The sequence below is a fragment of the Doryrhamphus excisus genome, chromosome 6, assembly GCF_030265055.1.
Source record: "Doryrhamphus excisus isolate RoL2022-K1 chromosome 6, RoL_Dexc_1.0, whole genome shotgun sequence".
NCBI lineage: Eukaryota > Metazoa > Chordata > Actinopteri > Syngnathiformes > Syngnathidae > Doryrhamphus > Doryrhamphus excisus.
In genome coordinates, this window is record NC_080471.1 from 9,703,694 (window position 1) to 9,731,544 (window position 27,851).

At 44.3% G+C, this 27,851-nt stretch overlaps 2 protein-coding genes across 5 annotated transcripts; both read right to left on the reverse strand.

The window, feature by feature from the left end:
- Positions 1 to 1,239: 1,239 nt before the first annotated feature.
- Positions 1,240 to 2,314, reverse strand: c6h11orf96 (chromosome 6 C11orf96 homolog). The gene has a single exon (XM_058075641.1). The coding sequence runs from the start codon at positions 2,147 to 2,149 to the stop codon at positions 1,769 to 1,771; it is 381 nt and encodes a 126-aa protein (XP_057931624.1). The 5' UTR covers positions 2,150 to 2,314; the 3' UTR covers positions 1,240 to 1,768.
- Positions 2,315 to 2,381: 67 nt separating this feature from the next.
- On the reverse strand, positions 2,382 to 27,723 carry alkbh3 (alkB homolog 3, alpha-ketoglutarate dependent dioxygenase). Of its 4 annotated transcripts, none has more exons than XM_058075639.1 (11): positions 27,200 to 27,306; positions 26,898 to 26,978; positions 26,639 to 26,748; positions 26,525 to 26,559; positions 26,398 to 26,445; positions 25,131 to 25,234; positions 21,293 to 21,381; positions 19,701 to 19,910; positions 19,309 to 19,407; positions 17,826 to 17,966; positions 2,382 to 2,529 (listed from the first exon to the last, which is right to left on the reverse strand). In XM_058075639.1, exons 2-10 carry the CDS (start codon positions 26,971 to 26,973, stop codon positions 17,841 to 17,843), a joined length of 897 nt encoding a protein of 298 aa, XP_057931622.1. In that variant the 5' UTR covers positions 26,974 to 26,978; positions 27,200 to 27,306; the 3' UTR covers positions 2,382 to 2,529; positions 17,826 to 17,840. The 4 variants fall into 4 exon arrangements, with proteins under 4 accessions (XP_057931622.1, XP_057931623.1, XP_057931621.1 ...); XM_058075640.1 differs by lacking the exon at positions 2,382 to 2,529 and adding an exon at positions 12,560 to 17,735; XM_058075638.1 differs by lacking the exons at positions 2,382 to 2,529; positions 27,200 to 27,306 and adding an exon at positions 27,585 to 27,723 and having other exon boundaries at positions 12,561 to 17,966.
- Positions 27,724 to 27,851: the final 128 nt, after the last annotated feature.

Genomic DNA, 27,851 nt, shown 5'->3' on the forward strand with positions numbered 1-27,851 from the left:
ACATTGGAAACATAGTCAAGGAAGTGCCTTTTTATAACGGATAAAATACGCATATACCGGATATAAATCCGATATATGCGTAAAACGGACATTTTCTGGTATACGCATATAACGGATTTCGCTTATATCGGACAAAACCAGTGGGAACAATTGAATCCGATATATCCGAGGTTTACTGTAGTGATATACGTATATAGCACATCATGACTGGTTCAAGACTCTTCATCCTTGTATTTAGCAAACATCAACTGCTTGTATTGTTTCTTGAATTGGCTCATCGTTGTGCATTGTTTGAGGTCCTTACTCAATCCATTCCATAGTTTGATTCCACATACTGAAATGCTATGGCTTTTTACCGTAGTCCTTGCATATAAGTAAGGAACTCAAACAATGCACAACGATGAGCGAATTCAAGAAACAATACAAGCAGTTGATGTTTGCTAAATACAAGGATGAAGAGTCTTGAACCAGTCATGATGTGCTATATATATCATTATATTGACACTTACTATGGTACCCATTATGGCATTGGATGCTATCACCTCGTACTTCGGTACGAGGTGCATTATTAAAAACAAAAAACAAAAAAAAAAACTTAAACTGTATTATGGAAAGCAGGAAGTGAACAAATGTAACAGTTACTGATTGTAAAAGTACTAGATGGAGGGGTAGAATTTAATAAGCTTTGCTTCTTCCTACTCCTTTTGGACATGTGGAACTGGGAACTGATTATGGGATGCACTCAATTGTAATCTGATGCATGTTCAAAATGAAATAAAACCATTACCATTTATACTTTTGAGTTCAGCTCATGATAAATGGGAGCAAAAACAAAAGGTTTATGTTATTTTTTTATTTTGTATGTATTTCTTAACTATTTTGATGATTGTAGTGTACAGCTAATAAAAACCACAGTTTGAGGGTTGGCTTGGGGAAACCTGGATACTGGCGAAAGTTGATACTGGCTTTATTTGAAGTACACCAGGCCAAAAGCAAGCCACCCGAAAAATCCCTTACACAGTGAGTGGTGAGACTTGTCGAACTTTACGGAGAACAACAATAGCTGAAATAAGGAGAGTACGTCAGCAACCTTGGGAGAGGCCTATAGGTCAGCAAGTGAATGTTTACATACACGTCACACATCCGCTCACACAAATCCAAACATATCTGTTTCCTCATTTCCTCTAATGCCGATAGACAGATTGAGCATCTCCAATGCAAGACTCGTAAACAAGTAAAAATATTTGAAAATATTTATTCACATACGTATGACAAACATTGCAATGAATATAAAGTTGAACAATTTAACATGAAGTACAGTATAAATGCTACAATTTCTGTGACAGCCGAGACGACGAGTCAAGAGCATGATAAAAATCTACATTCCATTTAGTTACAAAGCAAAAGAATAAATATTTTTTTAGAAAGGAATTCTTTCTTCAGACATTTAAAGTCACAAAACAAGAGCGTGAACTCTTCTCAGAGCTTTGTCATGAGTGACTGCCAGGCCACTGCACGGTGCTATTTACAACTTTAGTGGAGTGGCGACCAGCATTCCATGTATCAAAGATCTGGATCCATACAAAAATGCCTTTAAAAGGCAACAACATCCACTTTTAAATTGGCCTCTAGAGTAGGAATACATTTAGGAAAGCGTGTTGCTAAGACACTTCTCATGTCTACGCAGCAGTACTGATGCATGTCCGAGCTATGTACTGCATGTTCATATGTTAGTCGGTGTTTGCCTCAAGAAAGTCACCGGACCCCCTCACTGGGTGGAGTCGGAGTCACTGGAGTCCAGGCTGGCCTGTGTGGGGGACGGGGCGCAGTGGTGGTGGGCAGCTGATGAGCAGTGGAGGGTCTGAGTGCTCCTCCTTAGGTTCTCCAAGGACTGCAAGAAGGAGCGACGGGCCCGCTCCTCCTCCAGTGGCGAGGAGCCCTCCTCCTCCACCTCAGCGATCTCGGCAAATGTGACCGGTTGGGTCTTGAAGCGGGCCTCGCGGGGTCGGCGGACGCGGCTCTTGCCCCTGGATGGGCACTTGGGCACGGGCAGCTGCTGGGGAAACTCCTCCATGGCAGAGGCCATCAGGTGGGCTGGAAGGACATGGAAGCCGGACGACTCCATGATCATGTGACGCACAGCAGCCATTGGTTGAAAAGACTCAACTTGGGACAAACTTTCTTAAGTGCGCTTGACACTCAAAAAAAAAAAAGCAGGCAGGCAATCCAGCAGAAAACTGTCAAGTCCAGCACACAGAAGGTCTCTCAAATGAGTCTAATGCTTCTGGTTAGAACCGTGCAGACGACTGTTGAAATCATGCAGCCCTCAGCTCCAGCGCTGTCTTTTATAACAAGTCACCCCGCCTACTTCCTCTCTCGCACTCCATATATGTCCTCTGCACCATCCCACCCAATACCACCCTTCTTCCTTCTCAGTCGTGGTTCCGCCTCGATAGGATTCAGTCACCCCCCTCAAAATATACACATAGGTATCAAGTACAAGCAGGATGTGGCGTCTTTGACAGATTTCTAGGAAGGAAAAAAACCCCCAACAAAGTTTGTGTCAGAAATAAAATGACAACCAGTGTCACACATGCATGCACGCACACACACACACACACACACACACACACACACACACACACACACACACACACACACACACACACACACACACACACACAGAGTTACTCAGTTGATCTGAGCTGATGACATCATCGGCAATGGCGTCCTTCGGAATGACAAGATGGCTATAGCCATCACACTCACACACTCATTGAGCTGTAAGTCATATTGATGCACACTTTAATATCACCTCCATCTATTTTAAGAAAATCTGACGTCACAGCAGCTTCCCAGTCATGTGACCTTTCATAACAATTTTGTTTAAGGTATACAACAGATATGGGCTGTCAATGTTAAGCGTTAATGATGCATTAATGGAAGTTTCTTTTAAAGGCTGTCATTTTTCTGCAAGACCAAAATTTTCTGCTCTATTGAGCAGAAAATGGAGAAAGAAAAGAGTATTTAGTTTGGTTAAGTTAGAGTCCAGGCAGATGGCTCTTGTAGTGAGACCAACGTTATTTGTATCTAATGTCATTGTGTTTGACTTATGACGGATTACATGGAAAAGTACAGGTATTGTTTTTATTGTCACATTCAGTGGTATAAGAGCGTCCCAACTAACAAGTGTTTTTTTTGGATGCGAGACGTCTCTCCGTTGATTTTTGGATTGAACTGCGAGCTAAAATTTTAGTTACAAGCGGCCATTTATGGTCTGTCAATTTTATGACTGATGCTGAAGTCGAGTGCTGTGCTAACATTAGCATCAAACGAGCTAGGGGAAATTTCTTTGTGGTAAATGATTTGATGTGCAACTACAACGATAACTACGTACATTTTATATAAAGGGATATACATTTTGGAAATATGGGCCCATCCATCCATTCTCTGTGGCGCTTATCCTCACTAGGGCCGCGGGGATGTGCTGGGGCACATTTAGACAAACAACCATTCATAGTCACATTAATACCGATGGCCAATTTAGAGAAATATGGGCCATTATTAAAAAAATATATATAGTCAGAAGGCATATTTTTATTACTATTTTTCTTTATGAGGATATTAGCTCTTAAACCTGCCCACAAAAGTTCCGCAAATACAAAATGTGGGCGAGTGAGACCTCTTCCACTGACACAAACATGTTGTTCTGATTACAGTGTCTGCCTCGTTTAGGAACGTTCAGAAACGATTATCATTCAATTTGCCAGAATGCACCGTTCCTTCATGAAATGTGGAAATGAAAATACCAAAAACACATTTTATCTAGTCATAAAACAATCCAATTTAATTGCTCTTTTAAAACACATTAAATACATTCATTCATTCATTCATTTTCTACCGCTTTTCCTCATGGGGGTGCTGGAGCCTATCTCAGCTGTCTTTGGGCGAGAGGCGGGGTACACCCTGGACTGGTCGCCAGCCAATCACAGGGCACATATAGACAAACAACCATTCACACTCACATTCATACCTATGGACAATTTGGAGTCACCAATTAACCTAGCATGTTTTTGGAATGTGGGAGGAAACCGGAGTACCCGGAGAAAACCCACGCATGCACGGGGAGAACATGCAAACTCCACACAGAGATGGCCGAGGGTGGAATTGAACCCTTGTCTCCTAACTGTGAGGTCTGCGAGCTCATTAAATACATAGATATTGATAATTATATTACAGTAAATAGTATTTCATTACAATACTATAACTATTTGGTAGAATTCCTCCAGTTTTTGAATGTTTAATGCACTGATTAGTCCTACTTAGCTTGACGGTCCTTGAACGCACCATCCACCGTTGTCCCATGCACAGATGGATGTATTTTGGATGTATGGATGTATTTTTTTCACCTCATATTTGCTCCGAAATGCTGATAATATGTGGGAATGCATAAAGGTAAGATGTGATTACTCTATTGACTGCTAATATGCATCATTGTGGTACACAACTGCTCAGATGAACAAAGTCCACCAAGCGGGATGATGGTTCTGTATTCATTTAGTGCTTTTCATTTGATGTTACTCCTGCCATAGTTTTATGCAATACTATAATCGCTATAGTGTATGTATGTTTCACTGAAGTGTTGAAAATATTTCCCTAGCTTACTATAGATAAAAACATATTTCTGTCTGTGATTAAATGTGATTAATACAAAGTTAACAATGGACAAAATGTGATTATCATAATTAAATATTTTAATTGATCAACAGCCCTAACGTACATTTGTTTAACCAAAAATCAGTGAATTTGTCGGAAATCGCAAATGTGAGGGGATCTGCTGTTTAGGTGACCAAGCAAATAATTTGTGTAATATCTGTTGATATAGGTAATATTGGTCATTAATCTTAATTATAATTAACGTCTTTAAAAATGTAGAGCCAAGTGAGAGTCAATAAAAAAAAATTGAGCTGCGGCCAGAAAATGGCCCATGGGCCGCACTTTGGACATTCTGGTGTAGAATGTCAATTTCAGTGCAGGAAGACATTCAATTTACTAACAAACTACCACATTAATACCATAATAAGATAAACAAGGTAAGCAAATCCACAAAGAGAATGTGGCATTTTGAAAAATCACCTTCTCTTCAGCCTTGTGACAAACATGACGGTAAAGGTTTGACCGTGTTGGCCAAAGCTTCTATGGAGGTGAAGAACACACTACAGGCCTCATTTCTTCCTGCAGGGATGCCTCTGTCACCACGGTAACCCAAATGTCAGGACAAGGGCGGAGAAGACTCGGATTGGGAAGTCTCATATCATGCATACAGGTATGCATTTGACACCATTAACATATTACCATGATGACATATGACCAGCAAAACCTTCATTTGATTGCTTATGAACATTTGTTTTTGATCCTGCAGCGCTTGTGATCCCATTTTTTTCCATTTACAGCATTTCCCCATTGCATTTGTTTTATGATGATTGTGTGTTTTTGGTTTTTGGTCTCGGATCATTTCTGTGGTTGGTCATTGCAGGGTGTTTGCCCCCGTCTGGTGTAAACAAATAGACCCCCCTTGAGACCTGTATGACACCGCAGGGACACAAAAGTTATTTATAAACTTGGAGAGTGGGAAGTATGCACTGTTTGTGCAAGGCAGCCAAAAAGTTAAAAAAAACTCTTGTTGATGCTTGTCATGAACCAATTAGACCAATTTCATGAGATATCTTTACTATGACAATAATGGTCACTTTTGATTGACACACATTATTGTGCTTGCACACTGTGCAGACAATGATTAGTCATTAGGTAAGCATATACAGCGGTGTGAAAAAGTGTTTACCCCCTTCCTGATTTATTTATTTTTTTGCATTTGTGTCGCACTTAAAAATTGCAGATCATCATATAAATGTAAATATTCGTCAATGACAACACAACTAACACAAAATGCAGTTAAAGTTAAAAGTTTTTGTAATTAACTCATAGCAGAGGGCAAGAACGCAGTGCACAGGGTTATAAAAACTGTCCGGAAAATCATCGGCTGCCCTCTAGCCCACCCTGGAACACCTGTCCACATCCTGCTGCCTCAGGAGAATAAAGCCCACAGGAGACCCCACAGGAGACCCCACAGACCCCGCACACTCAGTGTTTGAACTCTTGCTCTCTGGAAGACGCTTCAGGTTGATCAAGTCCCGCACTTGCAGACTGATAAACAGCTGCGTCTCCTGGACTATCCGTATTGCAAACATCAACAGACACTTACACACACAGTGGTCCAGCATAACGTTTACACAATACCTTGTGGTCTGACAAGACAAAAGTTTAACTTTTTGGAAGTTGTGTGTCCTACTGCATCTGGCATAAAAGTAACTTTTGGAAAAAGAACATCATTCATTCATTCATTCATTCATTTTCTACCGCTTTTTCCTCACGAGGGTCGCGGGGGTGCTGGAGCCTATCCCAGTTGTCACATCCTGGACTGGTCGCCAGCCAATCACAGGGCACATATAGACAAACAACCATTCACACTCACATTCATACCTATGGACAATTTGGAGTCGCCAATTAACCTAGCATGTTTTTGGAATGTGGGAGGAAACCGGAGTAGCCGGAGAAAACCCACGCATGGGAGGGGGGGAGAACATGCAAACTCCACACAGAGATACAACTGAACACAAAATGCTTTTTTTTAAGCTCAAAGATTTTTGAAATATTATTAAGGGATGAAAAAAAATCCAAACCAACAACAACTATATAGAAGTGTTTGTGATAACGTGCAATGAGTTCTTACAATGCTGTGGAGGGATTTTGGCCCACTAATCTTTGCAGAATTCAGCCACATTGGAGGTTTTTCCAGCATGAAGTGTCTTTTTAAGGTCATGCCACAACATCTCAATAGGATTCAGGTCAGGGCTTTGACCACTCCAAAGTCTTCATTTTGGTTTTCTTCAGCCATTCAGAGGTGGACTTGCTGTTTTGGATCATTGTCTGCAGAACCAACTTTGGTTTCAACTTGAGTGTCATATCCTGGGGCCCTTGCCCTGTTCCCCAGTCTCCTCCCTGTCTTTTTTGTCTCCTCAGACCCTCGTTTCCTGGCTGGAGGCGGAGCTGCTGAACGCACCTGAAGCCAATCACCCCACTGGCACTTAAGCGGACTGCAGACAGCTGGCCAACGCCGGATTATTGTGCTACCTACGCTACGATACCCATGCCGCTGCTCTTCCTAGTTACACCTGTTGTTTTGCGTTCAGCAGCGCTCGCCTTCAGCCAGCCTATCTTGTGTTTGTTTCCATGGTGCTCTTTCCCGACACCATCGCTTTTTGTTTCTTCCTTTTGGGCCGAATAAAAGCCTTGAGACGCACTTACCTGACTCCTGTCTCCGTGTCCGGAACCAAGACTCACCCCGCGACGTAACAGAATAATCCGGCCATAAGAATGGATCCCGGCGACACGGACCCGGTCAAAAAGTCCCTCCGTCTCCAAGCCATGCGCCTCTCCAAGCAAGAGGAACTATTCGGCGCTCTCGGTGCCAGCGTGCAGAACTTGGCCGAGCAGCAAGATGCACGCATGGCCGCCCTCGAAGCTCAGCTCAACACGGTGCTCTCAGCTCTGCAGGTCCTCCCGGCTCTCGCCACACCTCCGGTGGCGGACGTCCCTCCGGACCCTTCCCCTCTGCCCATGGGGCCCAGCCCGGCCGCCGTTTGCCCCCAGCTCTCGAAACCGGAGCGATTCTCCGGGGACTCAGGTGACGTGCGCACCTTCCTGACACAGTGCGAGCTGCACTTCGAGCTTCAAGCAGCCGCCTTCCCCACGGAACGCGCTCGAGTTGCCTTTGCCACCTCCCACCTCACGGGCAAGGCGGGCGCCTGGGCCACAGCGGAATGGAGCCGGCGCTCGGCCATCTGCTCCTCATTCTCCTCGTTTGCCAAGGCCTTGGAGCAGGTGTTCCAGCGTAATCTCCCCGGCCGCGAGGCAGCGCGGACCCTCCTGAGGCTTCGCCAAGACAGGCTCAGCGTCTCGGACTACGCGATCGAGTTCCGCGCGCTCGCAGCCATGAGCGACTGGAACCCCTCAGCCCTCCTGGATGTGTTCTCCGACGGGCTCGCGGAACGAATCCGAGACCACATGATCCCTCTGGAGACGCCGAGCGACCTGGACGAGTTGATCGCCTTGGCCGTCCGCATCGAAAAGCGCTTGAACTTCCGCGAGCAGGACCGGCTCCTCCGTCGCGCCGCGCCGACCGTCGTTCGGAGATTCCCCGATGAGCGGCACCTCAACGACAGGCCGTCCGCCTCCATGGGGACAACACCTACGCTGGCTCCGGAGGAACCGATGCAGCTCGGCGGACATCGCCTCACGCCGGCCGAGAGGAGGCGTCGCCTTCGGCTTCGTCTCTGCATCTACTGCGGACAACCCGACCACAACATCTCTCGCTGTCCACTCCGCCCAGACAGCCAACGCTCACAAGCTACAGGCGCGCCCTCTCCTGGTTCGTCGGTGATCTCTCTGGCCGCGCCTCCTGTCTCGACCACGTCTGCTGTCAGCCGATTGCAGCTGCCAGGTACACTTTCCTGGTCTGATATCAGCGTAGATATCAAGACTTTTATCGACTCTGGCTCGGACGACTGCTTCCTCGACGAAGCATTTGTGGTTAGCTCGTCTATCCCTGTGGTGCCGCTATCTACGCCCAAGATTGTACGCTCATTGGACGGGCGCCACCTTGCTAAGGTCACTCATCAGACCCGCTCTCTTGTGCTCCGCCTATCTGGCAACCACGTTGAAAATTTATCTTTTTTCGTCATCCCCTCGCGCTCCGCTCCGGTGGTTTTAGGGCTTAATTGGCTAAACAGACACAACCCTCACATTGACTGGGCGAAGCCAGCCATAGCTAACTGGAGCATTTTCTGCCACACACATTGCCTTAGGGGGGCGTGTCCCCGTCTGCCGACCACTCGCGCCGCTACTCCCGAACCCATCGATCTCTCCTCGGTCCCCTCCGCCTACCACGATCTCCGTGACGTGTTCAGCAAGAGCAGGGCCATGTCACTCCCCCCTCACCGTCCGTACGACTGCAGTATAGATCTTCACCCCGGTGCCACACTCCCCACCTCACGCCTGTATAATGTGTCTAAGCCGGAGAGAGAGGCACTTGAAGAGTATATTTCTTCCTCTCTCGCGTCGGGTCTCATTCGCCCCTCCTCCTCTCCTCTAGCTGCCGGCTTCTTCTTCGTAGAGAAGAAGGACAAGTCACTCCGCCCATGTGTGGATTTCCGCGCCCTCAATAATATCACGGTCAAGAACAAATACCCACTTCCCTTGCTGGACTCTGCGTTTACCTCCCTTTACTCAGCGAAGTTTTTCACCAAGCTCGACCTCCGCAACGCTTACCACCTTGTCCGCATCCGTGAGGGGGACGAGTGGAAAACTGCGTTTAACACCCCCATAGGCCACTTCGAATACCTAGTAATGCCGTTTGGACTCACCAATGCTCCGGCCGTCTTTCAGGGCCTCATTAACGATGTTCTTCGAGATATGCTGGGTCGGTTTGTCTTTGTCTATCTGGATGACATCTTGATTTTTTCTGCCACGCTCGAGGAGCATATCCAGCAAGTGAGGCTGGTCTTACGTAGGCTCCTCGACAACAAGCTTTTCGTTAAGGCCGAGAAATGCACTTTTCATGCTTCGTCTGTGTCTTTTCTGGGATTTGTGGTGGAGAAGGGGCAACTCCGAGCCGACCCAGCCAAGATCCAGGCTGTGGTCGATTGGCCCTCTCCTACATCAAGAAAGGACCTTCAAAGGTTTCTGGGCTTTGCTAATTTCTACCGCCGCTTCATTCAGAATTTCAGTCGGGTCGCAGAACCTTTGAACAGGCTCACATCCTCTAAGATTCCTTTTGTGTGGTCCCCTGACGCTAATTCTGCCTTTGAATGTCTCAAGTCGTGCTTCACCTCTGCTCCTGTTCTTGTCCACCCTGACCCTCTCTCTCAATTCTTTGTCGAGGTGGACGCGTCCGACACTGGCGTGGGGGCGGTCCTCTCCCAGCGCTCCACCGCCGATCAGAAGCTGCACCCCTGTGCCTTCTTCTCTCGCCGTCTGACCCCGGCGGAACGCAACTACGATATTGGCAACAGGGAATTACTGGCCGTCGTCTTGGCCCTACAGGAGTGGAGGCACTGGCTGGAGGGTTCGGCGGTCCCCTTTGTCGTTCTCACTGATCACAAGAACTTGGCTTACCTCCGCTCCGCCCACAGACTTAACCCACGGCAGGCACGCTGGGCCCTATTTCTCACCAGATTTGACTTCACTCTGACCTTCCGCCCCGGTTCTCGGAATGGCAAGCCCGATGCCCTGTCACGGATGTACTCTCCGCCCTTGCACACACCTCCTCAGGAGACCATCCTCCCTCTGTCCCGCATCCTTGGGGGCCTTCAGTGGGACGTGGAGAAACGGGTGATGGACGCCCTGAAGGACTCTTCCCCTCCGGGGGGCTGCCCAGCTGGACGCCTGTTTGTTGCCCCTGACCTTCGCCCAGAGGTTCTTCGCTGGGCGCATGAGTCCAAGCTCGCGTGCCATCCCGGAGTTTCGCGCACCACCTTTCTCCTGTCGCAGAGGTTCTGGTGGCCTTCCCTGCGCTCGGACGTCACAGAGTTTGTGGCCGCTTGCTCAACTTGTGCCCGCAATAAGTCCTCCCATCAGGCCCCGGCAGGCCTCCTTTGCCCCCTCCCCATCCCATCCCGGCCGTGGTCCCACGTGGCTTTAGACTTTGTCACCGGCCTTCCCCCATCCAATGGGAACACGGTCATCCTCACCATTGTGGACCGTTTCTCCAAGATGGCCCACTTCGTCGCCCTCCCCAAGCTCCCCTCAGCCCTGGAGACCGCCCAGCTACTGGTCACCCACGTTTTCCGGCTTCACGGCATCCCTGTCGACGTCGTCTCCGACAGGGGACCAAAATTTTCCTCTGCTGTATGGAAGGCTTTCTGCAAGGCGTTGGGGGCGACCGCCAGCCTGTCCTCGGGCTACCATCCTCAGACAAATGGCCAGTCCGAGAGAGCGAACCAGGACCTGGAGGCGGCCATCCGCTGCGTATGCCACCAGCAGCCTGCCTCATGGGCCATCAACTTACCCTGGATTGAGTATGCCCGCAACTCCCTGGTCAGCTCCGCCACAGGTCTCTCTCCGTTCCATGGGGCATATGGCTACCAGCCCCCAGCCTTCCCTTCTCTAGAGGCAGAGTCAGCTGTCCCCTCGGTGTCCGCCCACCTGCGCCGCGCCCGCCTGGCTTGGCGCAACACCCGGATGGCCCTGGCACGCACAGCGGAACGCAACCAGCGCCTGGCCAACCGCCACCGTGTGGCAGCTCCGGAGTACAAGCCGGGACAGAGGGTTTGGTTGTCCACTCGTGACCTGCCCCTCCACACCAGTTCCAAGAAGCTCCAGCCTAGGTTCATTGGCCCTTATCCCGTGGAACGGGTCATCAGCCCCACCTCGGTGTTGCTTAGCCTCCCGGACTCCCTGGGGATCCACCCCACGTTTCACGTCTCCCTCCTCAAACCCGTCAGAGTCAGCGACCTCAGCCCTCCAGATGTGCCTCCTCCTCCTCCCAGGCTTATCGACGGCCACCCCGCATTCTCGGTCAAGGCCATTTTGGACGTGAGAAGAAGGGGCAGGGGTTTCCAGTACCTGGTCGACTGGGAGGGGTACCGCCCCGAGGACCGTTCATGGGTCTCTCGGGCGCTCATTCTTGACCCGGACTTGCTTGCTAACTTTTACCGTCGTTTCCCCGAGAAGCCAGGTAGGCCGCCAGGTGGCGCCCGTCCTTAAGGGGGGGGTACTGTCATATCCTGGGGCCCTTGCCCTGTTCCCCAGTCTCCTCCCTGTCTTTTTTGTCTCCTCAGACCCTCGTTTCCTGGCTGGAGGCGGAGCTGCTGAACGCACCTGAAGCCAATCACCCCACTGGCACTTAAGCGGACTGCAGACAGCTGGCCAACGCCGGATTATTGTGCTACCTACGCTACGATACCCATGCCGCTGCTCTTCCTAGTTACACCTGTTGTTTTGCGTTCAGCAGCGCTCGCCTTCAGCCAGCCTATCTTGTGTTTGTTTCCATGGTGCTCTTTCCCGACACCATCGCTTTTTGTTTCTTCCTTTTGGGCCGAATAAAAGCCTTGAGACGCACTTACCTGACTCCTGTCTCCGTGTCCGGAACCAAGACTCACCCCGCGACGTAACATTGAGGTCACAAACAGATGGATGGATTTTTTCGTGTTCATTGTTCCATTTATCACAGCAAGTCTGTCAGGTCCTGAGGCAGCAAAACAGCCTCAGACCATCACACTACCACCACCATATTTTACTGTTGCTATGATGTTGCGCAGACCTCACAGCTAGGGGGACCAGAGTTCAATTCCACCCTCGGCCATCTCTGTGTGGAGTTTGCATGTTCTCCCCGTGCATGCGTGGGTTTTCTCCGGGTACTCCGGTTTCCTCCAACATTCCAAAAACATGCTAGGTTAATTGGCGACTCCAAATTGTCCATTGTCCAGGTATGAATGTGAGTGTGAATGGTTGTTTGTCTATATGTGCCCTGTGATTGGCTGGCCACCAGTCCAGGGTGTACCCCGCCTCTCGCCCGAAGACAGCTGGGATAGGCTCCAGCACCCCCACGACCCTTGTGAGGATAAGCGGTAGAAAATGAATGAATGTTCAGTTGTGTTGTCATTGACTAATATTTAAATTTGTTTGATCATTTGAAACATTTCAGTGCAACAAACATGCAAACAAGAAATCAGGAAGGGGGGCAAATAAGGGAGGCACACTACTGTATTTCATATGTTGATTTTTCCACTGTGTTAAGTTGAATTTAATTGTAAAATATATCAAGGTGTGCACAGGCAGGAAGGCTGTGCTTGTTGACTTGACTCTTAAGAGTAACAAATCCAACCCAGTCTTTCCCTGCTAAATGTCCTCAACATGCCTTAAGGCGTGTTACATGACATGAGTGGCAGCTGGCTTTCCCAAGGCAGGCAGGGGGTGGATGTCACAAACACTGACTGAGGTCATCTTGTCCGTTATTCCAAAATTAGAAAGGGGCACCCTTAAAATACACTTACACATTCAATGCAGGGTGATGCTGCTTTTAAACACAAATTGGTTGAGGTTATTCAGAAGTTACATTGCATTGAGCTCACCGCAAAAAAAACATTTCCCGTTCATCTTCATCAAAGACCTGACAATCTGGGAAACAGCAGTGAAAACTAATACTAAACTAATAAAACTAATTCACAATGAGATATTTTATTAGATATTACACTACAATAATCCCTCACCATCAGTTTTTCCAAAATATCTTAATATGGCCTATGATTAGTCACAAATATGCATATTTAGCAAAAAATAAATAAATGAATAAAAATATAAGGCATTCAGAAGACGCATTCAAAGACATTGAATGGGTGTCAGTAACATTACATTGATGAGACAATGTACAGAAACCCAAAATAAAACGGACAAGAAACTCTCCCAATGTTGACACGTCTTATTTATGCCTAAAATGCCTTACTTTCACTTGTTATGTCTACTATATTGGGTAATATGAGTGTAAAGTTGTTATTTCATGTCTAGAGGTCTAGTAATAGCTCTAATAATATTACAAACAATATTTAAACATGTTTTCTATGGTGCAACTATGAAAATATTGCATATATAGATCGGGAACCCTTGTGGAAACAAACTTGCCATGGTCGGGTCTGAACCCATTCAGGGCAATAAACAAGGCATTACTATATTTTGCTTTGTCAGCTTTGTTAGTGACTAGCAATTCCGTGGCAAAACACACCACTTTTATTGTAAATGTTGCACCAAAAACCGAGGATATGATGTTTGTCAAGGTAGACAAGGTTTGAATTTTTTTGGAGGTGCTCGTCAAGCTCTGCCAGAGAAGCGAGCCAGCGTCATTTGCGCCAGCACTGTAGCATAACAAAGCATTGAGGACATGCCTGGCTTAGCTGATGGCTATCTTAGCTGCCCAGGATACCCCTGGTGCTGTGTTTCAATTACTACACTTCTGTGCTTATTTGATGGCATAAGTGTGTTTAGGTTGTGTCATGTTGCATTCAGAACGGTGCTGGATATTTACCACACTCAATAGTTGCCATCTTGGCTAAATATATAATAAAATATTCATGTTTAATTGTGGTACAAGGGAGAATGGGAAAAATATTCTATGGGCCGATCCATATATTGGTGATAATGCTCCCTTGAGTGGTTGCAATTCACTATTAAAAGGAGAGAAGATGAAGGTATATAGCAGGGGTCTCAAACACGCGGCCCGTGGGCCAAATGTGGCCCGCAGGACACTAGTTTGAGGCCCCCGTCTTGATATGAAAGTTTAATGTTAGTGCGGCCCGTGCAAGTTTGATATGGATGCTGTATGGTATCATGTACCCAGAAAAAATTATTACGTTTGATTAATGTTCATGTTAAAGGTTAAATAACTGTTAATAGTTATCCTCCCTATCCGTGTGGAAGTGGTAAGTTTTTGGCTATTTAAGTTTAAAGGAAATAACTTGAAGGCTACCGTTTAGGTCGCTAGCTCTCTAGTTTGCGAGTTAGCATGTGTGCAGTTGCGCAATATGTTGTAAATAAAAAGAGTATAAATGTGACTATAGTCGTGTTTTGTCATGTCTACAGGGCTCTAATAATGCTTTGTTAATTTTAATCTGAAAAAAATAATTTGTCTACTCACCAACTATATGTGGTTTCCTAAGTTTTTATTATTTGCTGTTTTATTATTATTATTATTATATTTATTTATTTATTACTGATTGATTGATTTTCTTTATTCTTGATTTGTTTATTTATTTTTCATCTTATTTTGTGTAGAAAAATAAAAAGTAAGATATTTGAGAACTGTGGAATGTTTTATCAGAGCTTTTCTTGTATAAAATTGGAACCAAAGCGACGTTTTAAAAAAAAAAATTGTTTTTAATAAATGCGTTTTTTTTTTTTTTTTTTTTTTTTTTTTTTTTTTTTTTTTTTTTTTTTTTTTTTTTTTTTTTAAACCTGATGCGGCCCAGTCTCACCCAGACCCGAGCTCCAGTGGCCCCCAAATAAATTGAGTTTGAGACCCCTGGTATATAGTATAGAGCAATTGTTATTTGTGGTAAATGCGCTACAACGGGAATAGATTTGGGACAGTACCACACTGTCAAAATTGGTGCACTCAGGAACTAAGTACACAGTTTACACGGTATACTTGGCCAACAAGCTGCACAGAAGAGGAGAAAAGATGATGATGATGATGATGGGACACAGAGGGGCAAGAACAGGAGGAGGAGAAATAGGGAATGAAAAGGGACGGGGGTGGTGTTTGGGGTTTGGGCCAGTCCAATCGGTCAGCTCGTTCTCAGAGCAACTTCCCAGCAAATCACAGCGTGATTTCACGCAGCACATAACTCAGACACATTTACTGTCTGTACTATGTTTGTGTGCATGCATGTGGTTTGTTTACAACCTATTATATCAGCCTGTTTACATGGAACTCCCATAAAAGAGATATAGTATTCTACATGATCGTCTCATTATCCTAACCAATGACTCCCCAATTAAAGTTCAACAAATGTATTGAATCTTCCTACCTAATGATAACATTATGTAACAACTGCACTCCCACGGTTGGCCCCAGCTCAGTGAGACACCTCCAGGCAGCAACATGGCTGGATTAAACACTAATTTGGCCCTGGAGGGAGCCAGGAGGAACTCCGGTAAATGGAAGCTTTTCCAGCTCATGCAGCAGCTGATGGCTTATGGAGGGATGTGCTTCGCGGCTGGGAAGCTTGTTTGCTTCACTCTGAGCTGCTTTGCCCAAAACAGAAGCAGGTTCTTTCCAGTAAAGTACTGCTGATACTGGGAGTCTATTACCTCCACCAAGGAAGACGACCTATTTATTTGTCTGTGGGGAAACTTCCTGACTGTCTGGGGGATTTGTTAACACTTTGTTAAGCTTTAAAAGGATTGGTTGGATTTTTTGATATGAACTTGCATGACACCCCCATAAGCAATGAAGTCGGTCAACAGCGACTCACTCCCTACTTTGAGTCCTGAGCCAAGTTCTGGTTGGATTACAGTGCTGAGGAAAGTAGTTCCAGCAAGTTGCTGGAGACAGTTAAGTAAAGAGTTTGGCTTCTGAAAACAATATGCATTCAAAAGCATCAGATATTTGCATCACAAAAATGCCTACTAGAATAAAATCAGTACACTGTTTTGAGCAGCTGACATTGCTTGATGACTTGGCCTCAGTTCCAATAAGTGATTCTTGAAGCTGCTATTGTGGATCACAACAGAAGCCTAATGTAAGCAGGTATAAGAACTGGCCTTAAAAACAAGAAGGTTCTGTCTGTGTTCAATATTTCACACTCATTGGTTGTGTTGTGTTCTTTTTCAGCACAAAATGTCCCAACCACTGGTGACCCCGACATGAAGGAGCCATTAGAGGAACTGCAGGGTTTTTCACTTTTACCTCCACTGACAAAAAGCGTGGCAACAATTACTGTAGAGAGGCTGGTGCACCTCCTCATTAACTCATTACCTTGACAATCCTCAAACTTCACAAAAAAAAGTCAACCTGCTGCACAAAATATCCCTGGAGAGTCTTATTTTCAAGTCAGGTAACCTCAATGGAAATCCTGTGTTTGGATTTCCTATGTAATCTCTGTATCAATCTGTAATATGGGTCTATTCTAAATTACTACATACGTATATTCCAAAAAAATATATGGTGATGTATACCTTTTCGTGTTTGCATGTTCTCCCTGTGCGTGGGTTTTCTCCGGGTACTCTGGTTTCTTCCCACATTCCAAAAACATGCTAGATTAATTGGCGACTCCAAAAAGGTCGCGGGGGTGCTGGAGCCTATCCCAGATGTCTTCAGGCAAGAGGCGGGGTACACCCTGGACTGGTTGCCAGCCAATCACAGGGCACATATAGACAAACAACCATTCACACTCACATTCATACCTATGGACAATTTGGAGTCACCAATTAACCTAGCATGTTTTCGGAATGTGGGAGGGAACCGGAGTACCCGGAGAAAACCCACGCATGCACGGGGAGAACTTGCAAACTCCACACAGAGATACAACTGAACACAAAATGTTTTTTTTAAGTGCAAAGATTTTTGAAATATTAAGGGATGAAAAAAATCCAAACCAACAACAACTACAATCAAGTGTTTGCAATAACGTGCAATGAGTTCTTACAACGCTGTGGAGGAATTTAATATTTGTAGAATTCAGCCAACCTAGCATGTTTTTGGAATGTGGGAGGAAACCGGAGTACCCGGAGAAAACCCACGCATGCATGGGGAGAACATGCAAACTCCACACAGAGATGGCCGAGGGTGGAATTGAACTCGGGTCTAAAATGCTTACAGTATGTACCAAACTTTATTGCTTGGTGAAAACAGGGCTTCTACAATCAAACAACAATTGCTATCACATTTCTTAGTGTACAGTTACAACAATGGTTCCTTAACACCTCAGCTCTTCGGGAACAAATGCAACTCTATTGTGCAAACACAACACACAGTTGCTATTTTATATCATTACCACTTTGTTAACCATGTAGAACTTTTACACAAACTCAAGACTTATCAAATATTAGCAAAATTGTTTTAGGTAAACGCGTGGCACAAAATGACACCTGCATTCCACCTCCAAAACTTTGTCTTCAGCCATCTGTTGTTTATAAAACAGCCAGTGTTGTGTTCACAGTTCAGTGAGGAAACAGAGCAAAGTAAATCTGTCGTCTGTCATCATAAGGTTTACCTCAAGGTTGGCAGTTCATTGCAGCTTTGAGGTGAATTGCAGCTTGGTGCCCGGCCGTTGGCCCTCTGGCTCAGGGTGGATACTTCTGAAGGTCAAGTTGATGCGAGGGCCTCGGTCATGGTACTCTTTAGCCACCTGATGCTGAGACACACAGTACGTTTACATACAAAGTGCCAAAATAGTTAGATACAATGGACAGGTAGAATAGATAGGTAGTGAAGTCCCATTTTATAAATTCCATTATTGGACAGATGCTGTGTGCCTCCGAACCACTGGGGGCAATTGTAGCCATATTAGCTTGTCTGTCTATGCAAGTAAAAGAAGATAATGCTCCATGCTAATAGCTGTCACTAGTAGAAGCCGTGGGGTTAAACGGACGATTAAATGCAGTTACTGCCAGGATTGGATTGCATTTGTTCACAAACTTCATGCACTCACAGCCTTTAGCAACACTGTATACCCAAAAGTATTGGGGCAGGATATTACCTGAGAGAAAGCATTCATACACACATCTTTAACATGAATTAATAGTATTATGGTATTCGATGACCAGTCCAGGGTGTACCCCGCCTCTCGCCTGAAGACAGCTGGGATAGGCTCCAGCACCCCCGCGACCCTTGTGAGGAAAAATCGGTAGAAAATGAATGAATGACTGGTCTTCGATGATGTGAGTGTGAATGGTTGTTTGTCTATATGTGCCCTGTGATTGGCTGGCGACCAGTCCAGGGTGTACCCCGCCTCTCGCCCGAAGACAGCTGGGATAGGCTCCAGCACCCACCGCGACCCTCGTGAGGAAAAAGCGGTAGAAAATGAATGAATGAATGAATGGTCTTCGATGTGTTCTTTGTGGCCTGTGGTATATCCCCATCATCGGACCCCTCGTTCTAGGTCTGGGTTCCTGAGTTAAGAGTTATGTCCCAAAACATTTGTCCAGAAGGAGGAGAGAGAGAGAGCAAAGCGGCGTACAAGATGGAACAAATGAAGTCCCATCAGGCTGAGTTAAATATTGAGCGGGAACTAATAAACGTCAACGTGCGATGCAGGTGTCTTTGTGAGGTAGAAATTCATGGGCCGTGTGAACCTTCTCCCTCTTGGTGAGACCCTTAAAGGACAGATGAAACTTTTCTTGGGACGCGGAGGGAGGTACACCATAAAACACCTGTGACCTTCTCCTTTTCTCTCATTTAGACTCCCTCAAAGTGCAACCCTCTTTATTCCCTCCTCACTTGTTTTAATATTAAAGACAAGCAGTGCTGTAAATCCCAGTGGCTCAGACAGCATGGCTGCCATTGTTGCATGTGTGTGGTCCTGCACGACCAGCAGAAGAATCAGGTCAGGCGCTCGCAAGAAGAAAAACAATCCTTGATGTGGCCTTTAAGACATTTTCAACAACAAGTCTTGTTTAGAATTGTTTGCCTCGGTGGAGGCATGAACTCTACTGCGTCAGTTACTACACTGCATCAGTGTGGTGGGTGGAGCCTACCTGCCAATCATCCTGCGTGGCTCCTTCCATCAAGAGCAGTGTGCCGTGATCCAGAGGAACCCTAATCCGCTCCACATAGGTGTAGTCACCATTCTCTTCCTGTAACATGACAAACAGGACAGGCTATTTTGGGACGATCATCAGAGGTGGCATTTCGGCAAATTCGTACAAACAAGCCCAATTTAAAATAAAAGATACTAGAGAGATGAGTGAAGACATATTGTGAACACCACAAATGGTACCTAAGCTTTGGAAAGCAGCATAAAAAAGGAGGCAGGAGTTGACTATGAACCAAATGGAAACAATAAAACAAACTTCACATGGTCAACAAAGTGCAGCAAGCGTAAGAGTAAGAGGTGGTGTCAAACAAACGGAACGGATGCGGGTCTGACCGGAGGCGGCTGCTTGCGGAGGCTGAACACTCTGGTGTCACCCAGACTCAGAGAGGCGATGGTGGGCTTGGCACCCAGCGAAGCCTCATTGTCGCTGTGCCAGCCGATGCTGTCGTGGCCGTCACGATACAAGTTGCACAGCAGTGAGTTGAAGTGGTGGCCGCTTATCTTGGCGATGGCTTCACAAAGGGTTAACAGCAATGGATGCCACTAGGGGGAAGGAGAGTGCATGATAAACTTGTGTACCTAATGTGTCTGCTTGGAGCAGGGGTGTTTTACACAAAGGGCTGTGTAAAGAAAAGAAAAATTGCAGGATGCAAGGGGGCTCTGCAATACATTTTGTACATAATACCAATCCAATGTAATGTATTTTTATCAGAATCAGAAAAGGTTTCAGAATCAGAATCAGAAAAGGTTTATTGCCAGGTATGATCAAACACATACTAGGAATTTGTTTTGGTATAGTAGGTGCAGACACATCTATTAAAAAAGAATGAAAAATACAAAATATACAGAATAACAGTATAAATATATGTCTATATATACACAGTCTGTTTTTTGTTTTGTTATTGTGCCTTTTGTGAGCTCCTTCAGACCTGCAATAAAAGCCTGGTGTTCCGGCGATTAAATCTGACACTTGCATGCTACATCAACTGACACCCCAGTGTAGAATATTACATAACATCACAACGTCTTTGATTGCGTCTTCTTAATGCCTTAATGTGTATTTTACTTCATTTAGCAATTTTTATGCCTGAAAATGCTTCATTTCTGCAAAAGACATGCTTAAATATGCATGCTTTTATGCTAATAGGGCACAATAAGCCATGAAACAGCATGATTTAGGATTTAATATATTTCTGAAAAACGATATGAAATGAAGTGAAGCTGTGAAATTTGAACCGCGATGTGGCAAGGGATGACTGTACTGTCTATATTTTAAGATGATATTTTAAGATATCCATGTATTTGCCCTACAAGAGGAAATTTCAATTTACATTTTTGATGTATAAATTGCAGGACCAGGGCTGCACGATGTACGAGTGGTTAGCGCGAAGGCCTCACATGGGCCTCAGACCCCGTTCGATTCCACCCTTGGGCATCTCTGTGTGGAGTTTGCATGTTCTCCCCGTGCATGTGTGGGTTTTCTCCGGATACTCCGGTTTCCTCCAACATTCCAAAAACATGCTAGGTTAATTGGCGACTCCAAATTGTCCATAGGTATGAATGTGAGTGTGAATGGTTGTTTGTCTATATGTGCCATGTGATTGACTGGTGACCACGTTGTACCCCGCCTCTCACCCGAAGACAGCTGGGATAGGCTCCAGCACCCCCGCAAACCTTGTGAAGATAGGCCGTAGAAAATGAATGAATGCATGAAAGTTGCAGGACCAGTCAAACTATGAACAAAGTATGATTCATAGTATGGAAATACGCTAATTTTCAATGACATATGATGGGCCATAAAAAAACAAATGGCCCTTGGGATACACTTTGGATAATCCCGGCTCAGTGTGTGCAACACTGCGGTTAAACATCGGAACAACACAGCAAGAGCCAAATGTCTTGTTTACTTGTTTACAATGTCATACCTTTGTGTTGGCAGCCATGGTGGAGCGAGCGTACGTGTATGGCAGCTCTCCAAACCAACACGTCAGCCTTGGTTCCATGTAGGCTTCACCTGATAAAAAGGCATGATTAAACACTGCAGGGGGAGCAGGACACAATACAACAACAATAGGACTGTACCGCTATCCAGTGAGCATTAACGCATCTAGTGGAAATTGTTGGTACCCCTATGACAAAGAAAGGAAAAACCCAGGAAAATAGGAACCTTACTGGTACAATCCTATTGTAACAGATGCTACGTCATACTTGCAATGAGTTCTTTCTTTCTTTTAATTGTGTTTCTGACCAAAACTTTCTGGTACTTGCAACTTTTTTTGCAACCGTCCTATCCTCAGAAGTGCGCTTGAATGCCTCATTACCACACAACGTGCTAAAAGGAGGAAGGAAGGAGACGGAAGCAGAGTTGTTCAGTGTGTTTTCATGAACAAATAATCCACCCTAACACACATAGTAAAGATAATTAAAGGATTCCCTGTCTGGAATCTGTGTATGGCGGGGGTGCTCTTACTATTGATGACCAAATCTGAAAGATCACCTTCTACTATAAATCTGGAAAACATATATTTACTATATTTATAATTGTAAGTATGAGTATGTATGTACGTTATAAATGTATAACAGGTGTACATGCACTTTTTCAGCACACAATGATCTACCTCTTTCTATAAAACATAACTACATAACTAAATCTAACCAATAAACTATGAAATGCTATTTTAAATATTCATTATTAGTATTTCACATTGTCAAGGTCCACGGGTAATCAAAAGCAGTTGATATCATAATTATATTCAATATGGAAATAAAGATAATTACACATAATTTCTCAATAGTTGTGTACATAACCCGAGTACTGCTAATATGTCAGTCAAAATAGTTACATCATGTCCAGTTAGCATTTGCAATCTAAAATAATAGAGGGATACATACATCCTCTGCATAACTTCTGTCATTTTTTTGGTACTTTTTCTTTCACAGAAGGACCTGAATAATTATATCCACATCTGAATGTAGAAGCCACTCAATGCCAACAAGCTAATTCAGACAGTTTGTGTCCATTTTAGGAAGAGAATCACTATGTCTCCCACCACTGACATGTCTTCCAGGAAGACGGTATCCATCCCTGGTGTACTTTGGCCGGCCCACATGTATAAGAACATGAAGTAACACAAACAAACTCTTCCAGTTAGCCGTCCTGTTTTTTTACTACTCCAGACCTCTTGAGGTAATACTTAAAAACATGTGAGGCCATTTATCAGCGGGCAAAAGCCACCAGTCTTTCCATAAAAACACACTTATCAGAAAGGAATAGACAAACAAAAAATCGGGACTCCAATTTAGAGCTGTGATGGAAAATGTGAGTCAGCCTGCTGGAGAGGCTCTAAGAGCTAGAGCAGGACGAAGGACAAGAAATGTTCAATGTTTAACTCTTCACTTCCTCTTTTATTACAAAGTCACATCATTATGCAATCTGGAAAGTGCAAGCCATTTTGACAAGTCAACTTTATTACAGTGTGTTTTTCCACTAAAAACTATGAAAGGGGAAAAAAAAACAAAGTGTCTTAACGAAAAGAGATATTATATTATGTGATATTGGTCATTTTTACATCAGAGCCATGAAACTTCATATAATCCAGGTATAAAACACTAAAGCATGCAGTTGCTGACTAAGTCAACTGGGAGAAAAGATTGGTTGATGATATATGTTTTGCATGCAATTTAAATGTTCTTTCTTTTGTATTGTTTTAGTCATAGATGATTCTGGAATCTGTGCACCACAAGCTACCAGGCACGGTATATAAGAAAAAGAAAACACTGAATCACATGACACAAAGGAGCCAACGCAAAGGTATGTCCACTTCAATTTTTCTGAATTCTTAGCCCTGCTTTAATGTCTTTAATGTCATTTTGGGCTCTACTTTCGTAGACCAGGCGTGGCGCACCCACGCCTCCATCCCTCCCACCAGCACAAGTAGCAAAGAGGGAGGAGAGAAGGCGTGAGATGGTTAATCAATCAAATGAACGCCTCTCATTGCCTTTAAATCAGGGGTCTCAAATATGCGGCCCGCGGGCCAAATGTGGCCCGCAGGACACTAGTTTGAGGCCCCCGCCTTGATATGAAAGTTTAATGTTAGTGCGGCCCGCGCAAGTTTGATATGGATGCTGTATGGTATCATGTACCCAGAAAAAATTATTACGTTTGATTAATGTTCATGTTAAAGGTTAAATAACTGTTAATAGTTATCCTCCCTATCCGTGTGGAAGTGGTAAGTTTTTGGCTTTTTTAAGTTTAAAGGAAATAACTTGAAGGCTACCGTTTAGGTCGCTTGCTCTCTAGTTTGCGAGTTAGCATGTGTCTCAAGACCCTGCAGTTGCGCAATATGTTGTAAATAAAAAGAGTATAAATGTGACTATAGTCGTGTTTTGTCATGTCTACAGGGCTCTAATAATGCTTTGTTCATTTTAATCTGAAAAAAATAATTTGTCTACCCACCAACTATATGTGGTTTCTTAAGTTTTTATTATTTGCCGTTTTATTATTATTATTATATTTATTTATTACTGATTGATTGATTTTCTTTATTCTTGATTTGTTTATTTATTTTTCATCTTATTTTGTGTAGAAAAATAAAAATTAAGATATTTGAGAACAGTGGAATGTTTTATCAGAGCTTTTCTTGTAGAAAATCGAAACCAAAGCTAAGTTTATTCATTTTTCTGTTTTTAATAAATGCGTTTTTTTTTTTTTTTTTGGAAAACCTGATGCGGCCCAGTCTCACCCAGACCCGAGCTCCAGTGGCCCCCAAGCAAATTGAGTTTGAGACCCCTGCTTTAAATGCACCGGACTGGACCGCGCATCAGAAGCCACCTTGCGCATCATTCCCCATATAAACCACCTTGTGGGACACGTTATCTGTTCCTTACATTTACATTAAACACAGCATCAGGCTAATCCAGGTATCTTGCTTATTTTCTCCAACATTCCTGCTCTACATCACCAAATAGGACAACCTTTGATGGTATATTTGCAGTATCTCCTCCTCATTTGTGATTGGATGTTTACTGAGGGGCAATCTGGCATGTGAAGAAACAGAATCACGGAGATGAGCGATGAGTGGATCTGTCTTGTGTTTTTTTTCTGGTGGCAATTCCACTTCTAAAATGTTGATTTATGTTTGAGTTCCCATTATGTTCCCATTTGATGTGACATCAGATGTGATGGGACAATTAATACAAAAATGTACACATTGGTTCAGATGTTTACATTGCTGTCATTGTATTTTCCACTGAAATGTGCGCGACATGTTTTGGTGACTTGTTTACACTATGCACCCGTCAGCCAATTTACCACTGTACAGTGTGCACTTTGGCCTGCGGCAAGTATAGACCAGGTCAGAGCTGGCGAGCTTTCAGGGCACCTTTGGCAAGCTGTTTTGTTGCGAACTTGTCACTGTGCCAAGCTGAAAATGTGCACACCTTCCCTGGTGCGGTGCCACAGCCATGCCACCGCATTCCAGTCTACCAAATTGGCTGCGCACAGTGATGTACTGGACCAAATTACCACTGCATGGGCTGCGCCACATTTAGAGCCCTATGACTTTTTGCAAAAAAATTAGCAGTTTTCTGATATTCTTGTTCACCTTATCCAGTCACATGACAGGGTTAAACTATTAATAAAGAGATCAGTACATATACTCTCTTGACTGAACTCATTGGCTGCCCAGTGTACAGTGTGTGCATGTGTGCAACGCGCGCTTGAAAACAAATCCTTGACTCGACTCCTGAGGCCTGAGCACCCACCTTGTCTGATGTTGGTCTTCTGGGACCAGGGAAGCTCTGCCAGCAGCTTACTGAACATCCAGTCTGCCTCCTGGGCGGGAAGAAAACCTGGCAGTAGTCGCAGTCTGGACGCACGGACAGACAACACACATGCACACACATATACTGTAACTGGGAATCATTTATACACATATTCTCAACACAAAATTAAACACTGCCTCCTGTCACAAAAATTAGAACCTATTTGCTTTGACATTTATACCACAAAGCCGAGATGAAAGATGGTTTTCTTTCTTTAAATTTGTGCTTAAATTGGTCACGGCCATGGTAGGATCTTTAGATGTTACAGGAAATAATTACATTAGAATGTGTCAGCATACCTGAAAAGCAAAACAAAGTAAAACAAAGGTGATGAATGTCAACTCAAATGGCCCTGGGTGAAATGCTTGGACAGTTTTGGCCTACACAAACTACTATCAATATGTGTACACTGCCATCTAGAGGCCACAAAACACAATTACGTATTTCTGTTGTATAGTTCAAGGGGCCCTATTCTGCTAGTTTTTCACCCTTTTGTTGTGGACTCCTATAGAACTGCTACACACAATACCCCACACAGAAAGCTTTCTAGATCTTCCAGAATTTGCACCTATTCCAGCTATTCCTTGGATTTGCTGCTTCCAGCCAAAATGGTCTGTTTTGATTTATTCCACCCAGTTTCAAATTTTGTTGATATAGCAGTTGATAATAAATGAATAAAGCCTTTGGAGAGCTACTTGAAAAGTGCTTAGGAGCCAGTGGTAGCTCACAAGCTACTATCTGGAGACCCCTGACTTACCGTGTATGAAATAAAAGAATGATAACGTAGGTGTGATATACGTAGGTAGGAGTGCAGTGCTTTCTCCCTTTGTGTTCAACATCTCGTCAAAATATATGATATTCTTCCAATTACATTTATATACTGTATATATTAATTATTATTTCATTATTTATTTATTTAATCGTTATTAATTATTGAGCCCGCCCCGTTCTGGACTTTGGAGCAGACGCCTCAGGTTCAAATCTCCACTAGTAAGCACCATCGGTATTCGTCAGGAAGGGCATCCGGAATATAATGGGTTTAAGCCAATAATCAATATGTGGATCAAAATTATCCGCTGTGGCGACTACGTAATCAGGAAAAAGACGAAATAAAGAAACAAACAATTATTATTAATTATACATTATATATGTTTGTGAACATCTGAATAAAATAACATTTCCTGAGTAAAATTTCATTTCTACTAACCTGGAGACTCCCGATGGTCCATGGCTGATCTCATAATCTCCTGCCTGGCTGTGTGAAGTACAAATGATATTCAATGTGAGAGCAGTATCATACGATAGTGATGAGATCAGTCCAATCACATACTTACTCGATAACTTTCTCAGGTGGAACTTCTCTATTTGGCTGTGAAGAACAACAGGCAATTCCTTGTCAATGCCAAGTTAGGACTAATGTTGTTTTCTGTTTCATAGTAAACAACTACCTTACTGGGCTGGTGAAACTCAAAATTTCCAGATGTTGTCTGCGGACGAATTCCCCAAGAAGCAGGAGCCGGAATGGCACCTTTGGAACTCTCTGGTTTCGGAACAACACCTGCATTACAAAGATCATTATTTTAATTATTGTAGTTAAAGAGTGTGAATGACGTATTTGGATCAGCTGGATGCACTGAGGAAGGAGATAACATGGTGAGGAGTATTTTTGACATTCAGCATTGACAAAATCTAAAACCCTTCAGTGACCTGCTGATCTTGGTTGTTTGGGCAGTGGTTTGGCCCAGGAGCCCTGGACTCTGGCACGCTGACGTTTATCTGACATCACGTCTGCAAGAGTAGAGGTTTTGAGAAGGTTGAGAATTCCACCCACATGGAGTGAAGTAAGAGTTAAGTTGCTATCGACATGGACATGTTTATGGCCATTGCTAGCTAACACCATTGCTAGCTAGTACCGAATACTATTAGCTAGGCGATGACTAAGCTTGGTTAACGGACGCGTCATTTAACAAACGTAATAAAATGGTCACACAAATGTTAAAATCACTTACCTGTCAACACGATAAAACATATTGCTTCAAAGGAGGTAAGTTTGGTTCCAGAACGTGGGGACACACACCCACAATCTTGTGTTACACCAAAATAAACACCACCCGAAACTGTCATGCGGTTGAGATCCGGATAAATCGGTTCCGGCTGTACGTCTACAGAATTTAGAAAACAATTCGAACCAGGTTCTAAAACAAATGTGAAAACTTTTCATGGACATCTGCAGTCATCTTGCTATCTACATGGACATGTTTATGGCCATTGCTAGCTAACACCATTGCTAGCTAGTACCGAATACTATTAGCTAGGCGATGACTAAGCTTGGTTAACGGACGCGTCATTTAACAAATGTAATAAAATGGTCACACAAATGTTAAAATCACTTACCTGTCTGCACGATAAAACATATTGCTTCAATGAGGAAAAGTGGTAGAAAATGAATGAATGAGGTAAGTTTGGTTCCAGAACGTGGGGACACACAGCCACAAACTTGTGTTACACCAAAATAAACACCACCCAAAACTGTCATGCGGTTGCGTTCCGGATAGATCGGTTCCGGCTTTACGTGTACAGAATTTAGAAAACAATTCAAAACCTGTTCTAAAACAAATGTGGAAACTTTTCATGGACATCTGCAGTCATCAAGTCGATCTC